General features: G+C 63.1%; 1 protein-coding gene across 1 annotated transcript; it reads right to left on the reverse strand.

Annotated features, from left to right (window-relative positions):
* Positions 1-2,021: 2,021 nt before the first annotated feature.
* Positions 2,022-9,426, reverse strand: PTPN7 (protein tyrosine phosphatase non-receptor type 7). Its single transcript, XM_068538590.1, is given in 11 exon segments — positions 2,022-2,079; positions 2,240-2,380; positions 3,186-3,299; positions 4,653-4,810; positions 5,448-5,558; positions 5,848-5,985; positions 7,102-7,178; positions 8,322-8,406; positions 8,694-8,877; positions 9,286-9,362; positions 9,364-9,426. Coding segments are annotated over 10 exon segments (1,086 nt in total). The 5' UTR covers positions 9,412-9,426; the 3' UTR covers positions 2,022-2,079; positions 2,240-2,286.
* Positions 9,427-11,774: the final 2,348 nt, after the last annotated feature.

Genomic DNA, 11,774 nt, shown 5'->3' on the forward strand with positions numbered 1-11,774 from the left:
CAGGACCACTTGCTTAGGAAGCCTCTGGCCCAAAGTGACTTTTTCTGGGACCACCATGATACTAAACAGAGAGAGTCCTGCCGGGGGGGTTCCCGTGAGGGAGGTTTGTGGCAAATGAAAAAAGTTGGCCTGTTTTGGTAAAAAACCAAAGTTTTCTTCAGGAGAGCTGGCGGTAGGAGGTGTGGGGCTTGCGGAGATGCTGGTCCTGGGAGGACCCAACCTCGGGGCTGCTGGACCCCCTGAGCCCACACCCCGCTTTGGGCGTGCCTTCCTATTTGGCCTCCACAGGCACTCACGTGGCGTCTGTGGTTTTAGTCAAAGGTGCATAAAGTTTCAACGTCAACCATATCTGCCAAGCCCAGCCGAGATGACCCCGAACGATCAGTTGCCAAAGTGGAGGTATCACAAAGTCCTGGCCCTGCACAATATCCTGGGTTATTAAGTTATTCACTTACATGGTCTTTCTAGTCCTTGCCCTTTGTGAGTCCCTCTCTAGTGCCTAAGGAACACCTTTGCCCGTTTCCCAGACTGACTCCAGTGTCACTTTGTTTCACGTGTCCCTGGAAGGGCTGTAAGAGTGCACGTCCTGGGGTAGAGATGCACCCTGTTCCTGGTCTGTGCATTCTTACTCTCTCTACTGATGCAAAGAGGCTCCAGAGGCCTGAGAGGAAGAGGGCAAGAAGGAATGACTCAATCATCTGAGAAGTCTTTATTTTCCCACCTGCTCACTCTTCAGAGCCTGTCCTCAAGCTCTGGGACAGGGTTGGGGCTACAGCGCCCAGGGAGGGGAGCCTGCCACCCGTGCGGTGGCTTTCCTCCTGTGGGGTCTGAGCTCAGGGAGGACCAGGCGCCTGATGGCCCTGCACCCAGCGCCACAGGCACCGGGAGTGCCTCTCATAGGGCAGGAAAGCTTCAGGAGGGGGTGAGCCCATTCCCAGGCGGTGAGGAAGGAGGACCAGCAGAAGCATTAAGGAAGTCACCCTCGGTTCCGACGCTGCATGTTTTCCAGAAGCGCTGTCTGAGGGAAAGGCCAGCTGTTCTCCGGGACCCAGCTCCTTGGGGGGTTCCTCGGAGAACTGGGCCCGGCAAAGGCAGCCCCCAGGGGCCAAGCACCTGGAAAGATGGTGCCTGCCTTCCTCCCCATGGGCAGCCCATCTCGGATTCAAGGACGAAGGATTTGGACGCCTCCCTGGGGTGTGGTGGTCAGCCCTGAGATAGATCTGGGGGGCCCTGGACATCGTGTGGATGTGAGGTGCGGAGGGGAGTTAGCTCTCTGGGGGGGGTCCGGGTTCAGCCTGAGCCCCTGGGTCCATGTAGGTGCTTTAACCCGGGTCGCTCATGGCAACAGCCAGACATCCAGGCGTGCTCTGCGGGGAGGAGGCCATGGCAGGGCTGCTTCTCTAAAGTCAGGCAGTGCTCTCGGCTCCTTGCTCGTCTCTTGTGTCCTCCCTGGGTACTCGGAGTCCCTTCTGGGGTCCGAAGGCAGGCAGAGGATGCTGGGCCTCCCTGGAGAGTAGCTGGGGCGGGTGGCCGGCAGTTACGGAGGCAGGGGCAGCTGTCTGGGCCTCCAAGGGGTCCGCACACTTTCCCTCTTCTAGAGATTTCAGCTGTCCCACCAGGTCACCTCCATAGCCTGCTCCCCGGACACTCGTGTGGGCACAGGGGTAGTCTGGTCCTTGCTCTCTTTGGGGGGTGTCCAGCCTCACAGATGTGGGTGAAGAGGCAGAGTCCCTGCTAGGATGCTGAGGACTTGGCCAAGGTGGCACCCGGCTTTTCCCAGCTCAGGTCATCGGCCTGTTCTCGGGCTGGGCCAGGGTGGGGGGTGATCTTGCGGTCACTCTCTCGCCAGCCTCAGGAAGGGGGTACAGCCGGAGTGGCTTCTAGGTGCTCCTCTGGTTGTTCTCCCCCGGTGGCAGTAAAGCACCTGATGTCCACGTCCGAGGAAGAGACTGAGGCTCACACGGCGTTTCAGGGACCAGGATGCCCGGGCCTCTTTCCCAGCTCTGTTGTAAAGGTCAGCTGCCAGCTGTAAGCTCGGAGGGACATGGGGGGTTGCCCCTGGTGTCCACTGCGGGGCCTCTGCAGGGAGCAGGGGAGTGGGCAGTGCTGAAGAGCCAGTGTCTAGCCCTGTCCTCACCGTCCAGCTTCCTGTGACCCCAGACACACCCCGAGGGGCACCCTGTTCCCATGCCCACCCAGGGGGTTCCCCAGGTCACAAGGCCCACTTTCCCAAGCCCACCTTCCCAGGCCCAGGCAAGCGGCCCTGGGCGGGGGAGGGTGCCAGGGTCAGGGGTTGGGCTCCTCTGGCAGCTGGGCGGCGTACAAGGCCAAGGTGTGGTGCAGGAACTGGTACTGCTCCGCGGTCTGGATCATGCCCCCCCTGCGGGGAGAGGCGCGCAGGCCGTGAACAGCGGGCCGGAGGGGAGAGCCTGGCCTGCCCGAAGGCCTGTCGGCTCCTCCTTCCAGGTGCATCCTCTCTGCAGCGGACGCCTCCCGCTGCGCCCTCCCCAGCCCGGGGTGGGGGGTAGGAGGGGCCCACGCGGGCAGGGGTCTTCTCTGACCCCTCAGCTCCTGGGGCAGAACCAGCCCCTGAGTCCCCAGGCTGGGCCAGGAACAGTCCTGAGCCCCAAGGTTTCCTCTTCCCGGTAACCTTAGAAGTAATAATTCTATATATGTGTATAGTAGGCGCTCGTGTTCCCCCAATGCTTTCACAGCCGTTAACGCGTTCCTTACGGCAGCTCTCTGGGGAAAGGGCCATTGTTCCTCTCTAGATGAAGAAACGGGGACCCGGGGAAACACGGTGACAGCTGAGTGAGATGCACCCTGGTCCTCTGTCTCCAAATCCAGTGAGCTTCTGTGCATCGCCTATGGCCGCCTAGTTTCTAGAACCAACCGTACTCTTCCGCCCCCACCCTTCCCCTGAGGAGGGACTTTGGAAAAACAAAGACAAAAGACAGAAGAGATTGAAAGCTCGGGTAAATCCATAGGGTGGCCTATTTAACTCTAGGCGCCCCACGTCTGCCACCCCCCCGCCCCCCGCCAGAGAGCTAAAATTCTAGATTCTAGATAGAGATCCTCGCCAGGGTGTGAGCTGCAGAAGAACAGCTCTTTAAGCGAAAGGGGCCCCTTCCTTTCCCACAGGAAGTGCCTGGTGGTGAAGTGCCCCGCTCAGGCCGCAGACCCACCTGTCCAGCCGCAGCTGGCACACGATGCCCAGAATGTCCACTTCCCCGAGGGCCTTCAGCTGTTGGCAGCCGATGCGGGTGGCGATGAAGCAGCCAGTCCGGCCGATCCCTGCGCTGGGTCCGGGTGTCCAGGGAGGGGGCGGGGAGGTCACAGGGGGCCGGGTGGGTGGGGAACAGAAGGGAAGTAGGGGTGCCCCCACGGGGTGGGGGGCGGCCACGGAGGCGTCTGCATCCCTCACTGGCCTCACCCTAAAGCCGGTCCAGGTCGCCCTCGGGTCCTGTGGACGTTTTGAGGAGCTCTCTCCTGCTCAGTGGGGGCCAGCCGCTTCCCGCTGCCAGGGCCCACGCTGGGCTGGATGACCCCGCGGAACGCCCTCCCCTAACCATGACGCGTCCTCACAGCTGCTGGTGCTCGGCGCCCTTGCCCGACTCGGTCCTGCCCACAGTCCTGTCCCCTGTGCTCTGTCGTGCCCTTGACTTCCTCCCTTCCTCAGGAAGTCTTCCCCTGTGAGCCCCTGACCTCCCAGCACTGTGTCTGGGTGCACCTGCGGGAGGGGCTTCCGGACCCCTCTGCCTGTGCTTTTGGCCGCTGTGTTCTAGCTGGAATGTGCATCCCAAATGCTTTCCTTATTTTAAGTCTGTCCCCTGCATCACCCCTGACTCCACCCCAATCCACTTCTTACCCTGTGGCCTAAGTATTCTTTGTAACTGGCAAATCCAGTTTTCCGAGCTAGTCCCGTGAGGCCCCTCGTCACTTATCTTCCAGGCTTTTTCATCCCTGCCCCCTTCCCGTGTGACATCCGGCCCCTACTCGCTGACTCTGCTCCCAGCGTCATGTCAGCCTCTAAACTGCACCTCTGGGCCTTTGCACGTGCTGTTCCATCTGCCTGGCATGCTTTCCCTTCCCCCCCCCACCCACCATCTTCGCTTGGCTAATTCACCTTTCAGGTCTTAGCCTGGCTTAGAGGCCATTTCTCCTGGAAGACGTTCTCTGGCCAAAGTCTGGGTTGGGCGACTTCGTTCTGTGCCCCCCGCCCCCGACTCCCCTTTATGTTCTCATCATGCTGCGTCCTGTTCGTTTCATTGGCTGTCTTTCCCACCAGACCATAAAACTTGGCAGAAACCAAACTGTCTTGTTCACAGCTGTCTCCTTAAGCATCTAACACTGTGCCTGGCAATACCAGGTTTTCAGTAAACATTCATGAGTGAATAAATGCGTTTCCTGACAGCGGGGATCATGTTCGTCTCCTGCCTCAGCAGACTGGGAGCTGCCTCTCTGGACTGTGCCTGGGTGTCCAGCCCACACGTCCAGGTTGTGCAGCCAGAGGGAAGGACAGAGCACTTGCTGGATGACCTAGAGATTCCTGTCCAAGTAAGACCTGGGCCTGCCCGGCCCTGCTCTGCTTAGACTCCTTCCCAGGAGGGGCCCAGTGGGGAGGAAGGGCTTCCGGGGGAGGGGGCACATACCTGCAGTGGACCACGACGGGCCCAGTGTTGGCAGCTGTCTCTGGGCTGTCCTCCACCTCGGCCACCAGGCGCAGCAGGGGCCCAGCCGATTCTGGGGTCTGGTGGTCAGGCCAGGCCGAGAAGAGGATGTGCTTCACTGACCGGCGCTCTTCCTGGTGCTGGGTGGGGACAAAGCGTGAGAACAGGGGCAGGATGAGGGCACCGCCCGTCCTCTTCTCTGGGGCTGGGGCTGGAGTGACCCGAGCAGAAGACGCCAGCCTCGTCCAGCTCACTGTGCGCCACCGCCCCCTCCTCGGACGCTCTCTGGGGAGCGCGGAAAGACCCAAGTTCAAGTCCTGGCTCTGCCTCCAGCCAGCACGTGGCTTTGGGTGACTCCCTTGACCTTACTTTCTTCACCTTGAAAATGGGGCCATGATGCTCGGAGGACAGAGAAACGCTTTGGGGAGCAGAAGACGCTACACAATAACAGAAGCGTTTTTAGGCACTTTTACAAGTTATTAAGCATCTTGTCAAACGGCCCGCGGTTCCTCCAGCAGTGACCCCAGGACCCCGCCCCCTCCTCCGGGCGTTTGGCACAGACCGCTGGGCCTTCCTGGCGGTTCCCACAAGGATCGTTGGCGCTGCCCTACTGGACTAGAGGCTCCCGGAGGGCGGCACCCACATCCCTCTTCTTCTAGTCCCAAGCAGCTCTTTACATGTGGGTTCAAGCAGGTTTCCCTGAGTAGACCTGTGACTCCCAGGGAAGTTCCAGAGAGTGAGGGTGGCCCGACTTCCCTGTGGACCAGAGGGCGGTACCTGGATGGTGAGCTGCCTCACGGTGTATTCCGGGCTCTCTCTCACGTCCTGGACATGGATGCGGAAGGGCCCGTAGGTCTCCTCCTCCGTGGGCCAGTAGTGGACACACTTCTGGGGGGAGGGAGCTGGGAGTCAGGGGCCAGGGCAGCAGAGATGGGAGTGGGGACCCCCCCGCTGCGAGGGCTGGGCTGTCCTGAACTTGACACCTGCAGATAAAGTGCCCCCCAACCCTGCTTCTGGCTGGGGATGGCCTCCCTGCCACGTGTCTCAGGAACTGACAGGTGTCCTCAGCTCCCAGGGGAGGCCCCTGCCCCGAGCTGCCCCAGCAGGGGTGGGGGCTGCGGAGGTGGGTGCAGCCTGTCCATCTGGGTTCGCCAGGGACCACGCCTCAGCCTCTTACCTCCTTGCCCTCTCGGAGCTGAGTCAGCATGACGATGAGGGACGTCTCCTCCTGCCACACCATCTCCCAGAAGTCTGACACGGTGTTGGGCATAGGGCCCTGGGTGGCGATGTAGGCCTTGTCCTTCCCACCGTATCCCTGCAGGCGGAGGAGGCCGGGGAAGGGTGGCCGGTGAGGCAGGGGCCCTGGGGCGGCCAGACCTGCAGGTGCCGGGCTCAGGCTGCAGCCAGGGACCGTGCAGCCCGGACACACACGTCACAGTCACACACACCAGACGCCACATGGTGGACACGACACGGGCTCTGAGTGAGAACATCCGGTTCCAACCCCTGTTCCGCTCACTGCCTGTGCAGCCGAGAGCGAGTTTCCCAGCTTCTGGTCTGTAAACGGGGTGTAATGGCCATCCAGCAGCACGTGGTGCAGACCAGACTCTACGAAGTGTGTTGGGTTGAGTCTAGCATCTTTCAGGGCCTCTGTGAATGTTCCCTTCCTCCCCCGCTGCTTTCTATTGAATACTAGCGCAAAAGGCGAAGAAAACAGTTCAGTATTTGTTGAGCGGATGTTTCCCTTTTACATGCTACTTTGTATATTTAGCAGCGAGGCGTAGCACACTCCTGCCAGCCTTTCCTCTCCCCTTCAGGATCCTCAGCTTCTTGCTCCTCGAGGGACGGTGAAATCCAGACCCCCCCCCCCACTTCACCGGGCCGCGTTTCCCCCGAAGGCGGCTCCGGCTGCGGGTTATTCACCGGGGCGCCCGGCCGCGGTCCCACCCACTCTGAGCCGCTAGAGGGCGCAGTCTGCACCTGCCGCCTCCCACCCCTGCGGTCTGACGCTGGGGATGGAGCCCACCTGGCCTCCCCGCCTCCCGGTTCCTTGACAGAAGCCGTCTCCACGAAGGAGGGGCTGCCTGGAGCAGCGAAGGCCAGAAGGGAGGGAGCCAGCCGAGCGCCCCCAGTTGGCGCTGCACCTTCCGTGCAGACCTGGGAGCCACAGGCTGGGCCTGGCCCGAGCCGCCCTCAGCGCTGTGAGGCTGGCAGGGGCCGCAGGACGGGGTGCGCCAAGGAGACCGGGGTCTTCCTTCCGGCGTCTGACGTCTGCTCTGTGCTCCCGCCTGGCGTTCTGGCCTGTTTGCGCCGGCTTGGCTCGGAAGGGCCGTGGCAGCCGTGGGTCGGAGCTGGGACACCAGGTGCCCGAACCACCAGCCGTGCTGGGCGTTCTCTGGACATAGCCCCCCCTTCCCCGCCGGCGACTCACCCGGATGTAGTTGGCGTTGATGTAATCTCCGTCCTCCTGGCTCTGCGCCCGGCCCAGACAGACGCGGCTCTGGGGGTCTAGGAAGTAAAAATCAGCAGAGGCCACAGGTCAAAAGGTGACCAGCGAAGCAAACTCACGCAGGGCCAGAGAGAGGAGAGTCCTGTGCTTGTCATGGCACCTGCGAATAGCAGGTGGCCGATACCTATGGCATTATTTCATATGCACACAGAGGGGAGCCACAGAATGTTCCTGACCAGCAGTGGGCCATGGTGAAAGAAGTAACTGGGAAGATTCCCTGGCTGGTGCTGGGCAGGATGGACAAGCGAGGAGAGGGCCGTTACTGAACGACATTCTAGTCTGGAGATCAGTGAGGCGCAGAACAGGGTCATAGCGATACAAATGGAAAAAGAGATATTGTCTCCTGAGAGGCTGGACTGGAACTGAGGCTTCATTCCACCCCCAAGGCGAGTCAGCCTGGCCGTCTAAGGGGGCCTTTCTCCAGCTCCAGTCCAAGCCGGATGAAGAAGCAGGCTCCCCAGGGCCAGCTGGTCTGGACGGAGGGTGCCTCGGGGCCAGGAGCAGGGCAGTCCCCCCCTTCCGTGAGCGCTAACAGCCCCCGGACTGGCCCAGGCAGGCAGAGGGCTGTGGCCTCCAGACTGGGGGTTCCTGGAGGTGGCCTGGCCAGATAAGGCTGCTCTGAGCGGAGCGGGAGGGGGAGAGTGTCCCCGGGCCTCGTGCTCAGAGGGCCTGTGCCTGCCTCTGAAATACAGGAGGTGCTGACCCCGGGACCCCCATCTGCAGCCTCCTCGCTGCCTCCATCTGAGATCCTCCAGCCCCCTCTCGGGGAGCCATCCTGACGGGGCCTCTCCCCCCCGCAGACCTGCGTGGGCCCTTTCCCACGTGGGAAGAAGAGGAGGAAGGAGGTTTGGTGCAACTGGCTGTGTGACCTCCAGCAGGTTACACAACTTCTCTGTGACTTGGTTTCCTCATTTGTAAAATGGGGATAAGAACACCATAGACCGACTTCCTGGGGTCACACTGGGCAGTGCCGTCCTATCCTCATGCTGGTTGTGGCTACGGCTCCCCTTCCCCAGCCAGGCCCGGGTGTGGGCATTCGTCTGCATGAAGAAGAGCCTCTGCGGACGGCAGCTCTCTCCTGGCCGAGGCTGTGTTTTGCCTTCTGAACGCCTCCAGCCCCAGGCCCCTGCTGCAGTCCTTACTTGGCAAGATGGTCTTGTATCGGTCCTTGGAGGCATGGCCAGGAATATCCAGGTCTTCAGGGCTGACAAAGTTTGAGGGGATCTTCTGGCGGGGGGAGGAAGCAAGTGAACAGCGAATCCCCTTCCAGCCTCCTCTCCCTCCACCTTTCCTAGTAGAGCTGGGACCCAGCTGTTCCCTCCTGGCATCAGGACGCAGGTCTAGATGTGGTGGAGGGCAGAGGAGGGAGCCTGGGCGGGTTCCTTCCTGGAGACCCCGGGGTTCTCTCTCCCAAGGGCCCAAAGGGGACAGGCCCGCAGGCCAGGGTAGAGTGGTGCCAGCTGGCTCTCCTGATTCAGAAGGGCAGTGATGCGGAGGGGACCCCACGTTCTTACCAAGAATTCCTCTTCCAGCTGCTTGGGGCTGGGTGGCTGGTGCTGCAGGGCCCGGCGGGTGAGGGGGTGCCCGGCCGTGCGCAGAAAGTGCAGGGTGACCTCCTGGGGCGTGCGCACCGAGCAGATGGGCTCCACGGCCCCCAGGGACCGCACGTCCAGCATCAGAGCCACATTGGAGCCGCGCCTGCAGCACAGACGGCCAGTGCCCCGTGAGCCCACGCGCGGTCAGCCTCTGACAGTTATGATTGTTACGGGCACCTCTGGGGGGCGGCTCCTTGTCTCCCCTTGCCCCAGAGGCCCGGGCCCTGTGCACCCCCGCCCCTTGTCAGCCAGAGCTGCTGCCCCCACTTCCTGTTCCCAGCCCGACCCCTAAAGCTCCGACCCGTATCCAGGCCTGGAGGCCCCGGCCCCCTCCGGGGGTGCTCAACCCGACCTGGGGCTTGGGGCGCAGGTGCGAGGCGGACGCAGAGCTTGTGCCCCAGACAGGTAAAGGGCATGCAAATGACATGCCAATGAGCACATCTGGTTTCCTTTTCCGGGAGAGGTGGTGAGGGTCCCGCAGGAGGGAAGCCCCTCCCGGAAAAGGTCTCACCTCTCCTGCAGGCGCACGTGCTTCTTGGCTGGCGCCTGGTCAGGTGGAAGCTGGGTCATGGCTGCCCTCAGGGGAACGGGTGGCCGGCGGCTGTGCTCTGGAGTGCCCCCCGCAGGCCTGGACCATGCTGGGGGGCTGGGCCCAGGGGAGGCTCACTCGGCCATGAGCTTTGACCTCTGGGCTGCCTGGCCCAGGCCGGCTTTCTGCCCTCTGGCACCTCTGCTTTCACTGAGGTGTCTTCCGTTCCCCAGGAAGTGGCGGTGTTTTCACCCTGGGAAGGCCGGGATCTCTGCAGGGGCACCCGGGAGGCGGCAGCCTGTGTTTAGAGTAAGGGCAAGATGAAAGGTGGAGACGATGGGTGAAGATAGGAAGGAATCTGGGGGGAGGGGGCGGGGCGGTGTGCTGCCCCAGCCCTACGCTGGAGGCCAGGTCAGGGAGGGCGAGGGGGGAATATAGCGGTTCTGGATGGAAGAAGGGCTCACACACACCCACTCTGGGTGTACGGGGGCCTCCTCTGGACGAGAAGGTGGAGGCCTCCTGCAGCCTTGGAGCCAGCCAGGGCCCCAGGCGTGCGGGCTGCTGGCCCAGCGGGACCCTCGCCCGGCTGCTGGCACTTCCAGCCCCAGGGTCATCCTGGCTTCTGGGGTCTCTGTCCAAGGAGGGAGGCTGGGGGTGTTTCCTTCCTCCTCTGCCCATCCCCCCCCAGCCCGCCTCGGTAACCGTCACAGGAAATGGCCTCACCAAGCCCTTGAGCGACAGCGCATATGGGGAGGCAACAGCTGGGGGCACAAGAGGGGGCGCAGAGGTGGTGGGGGACCCTCCTCTGGGGGACAGTCCCCATCTTCCAGACCAGGGTCCCAGCTTCCGAGTCGGGGAGGGGCTGTGGGGTCACCGCGCCCGCAGGGGCCGAGCGGGCCGGGCGCCGAGTGGGCAGAGAGGCTCTCGCAGCAGGAGGGCCTCGTCCGCCTCTCCTCTCCCTTCGGGGCCCTGCCCGCCCCTCGGGGACATCAGGGGGTCAGCACCCACGCCCCAGCCGGGCACCGTGGCCCCGGGCACCCTCCTGCTCATCCCCCTCCGAGACGCCCTCCCTTGTCTCCCCAGGTTCGCACAGCCCTGGCCCGCGGGGCTCCTCCCCGCCCCCCTCAGGTACTTACTGAAGCAGCTGTGTCCCCCAGCGCCTCTTGCCAGCTGTCTGTCTGTCTGTTGGTCTGTCTTTGAGGGCTGAGAAGGCTTCAGGAAGCCAGCTTCCTCCCTCCGCCCCTCCTCGCTGCCACCCACGCACGCCCCAGCTGCCTGTTGCCACCACCAGGGGTCGGCGGCCTCCCGCCTCTGCCCCTCTGGGGGCCGCTGGCTGTGTCCCAGCACCTTTGCCACGGGCCTGGCCCTGCTCGCCGGGAATGGCCGAGGCGCTGGGCCGTTCTTGACCACCCGGCCCCCTCCTCCAGGGCATCTCCTCCAGGTCCTGGGTGCGTCCAGCCTCTGCCAGCTCGTGGGGCAGGGCTGAGCCGACCCTAGCTCCAGGCTGCCCTGCAGAGGCCCGGGTACTCCTGCTCCCACCGACCTCGGCTGGAGACTGATTTCCACTTCTTTGCTTCTGCCTCGGAGCCTCGCCCTGGAAGCCCTTGCCCCTTCAAGCCGTGGGAATCGTGCCAGGCACAAGCAGAAGTGGGCACAGACTGGGTGGGGCAAGGGAAGGCAGGAGTTCTTGCTCCCCAAGGGGACAGGCTCGGGCCAGGCCAGAAGGGTCATCCCAGGCCCTGGGCCACACCCCGGCGCCCAGCCGCCTCTGGCCTGAGCCGGGCCAGCTGCCCTGGGAGTTGGTAGTAAAGACAGCTTGTAGGAGGGTCTCGGGGCTTTCCCCGTCTCCCAGGCCCCCCCCCCCCCCAGGCCTCCTCCCAGAACCCTGACGTCTACTCAGAGACCCACGGAGAGTGGACAGCCTCTGGCTCTCACACCAGGGGACCCCTGTGTCTTCTTTGCCCCTGGGGTGCCTGAAGCCTGGGCCTGGGGAGGAGGGTGCCCAAGTCCAAGACCCCACTGGCCCACCTCTGCCTCACCAGCGGGCCTTCTGTTGGCTCCCTGCTTGGCTCCTTTCACCTTGAAACGTTCCCGACACCCTCCGCTCCCAGCGCCCACAATCCCATCCTTCCCCTTCCACCCACTTCTCTGATTCAGCCATCAAAGGGTGACAGCAAAAAAGCACTGACGTACAACAGACCCGGGGGTGGGCACGCAGGAGGGGGCGGTGGGGAGGGGCTGGCCTCCAGGTGGAGAACAAGATGGCCCTCTGGGGCTCAGGAGGTCCAGAGCTGAGGAAGCACTTGGCTCTGGTGCCCAGACGGGGAGGAGGGGGCAGGAGCCTGGGTGGACCTGTGGGGTGTGACCTCTGCCTCAGCTGGCCCTCAACCCCGCCAGTGTTTCCACTAGTGGATGGGGGGGGGGCCTAGGGATCAAAAGGGGGGCAGGAGGGGATTGGAAAGAGGGCCACC

Source organism: Eschrichtius robustus, chromosome 3, assembly GCF_028021215.1.
Source record: "Eschrichtius robustus isolate mEscRob2 chromosome 3, mEscRob2.pri, whole genome shotgun sequence".
Taxonomy (NCBI): Eukaryota; Metazoa; Chordata; class Mammalia; order Artiodactyla; family Eschrichtiidae; genus Eschrichtius; species Eschrichtius robustus.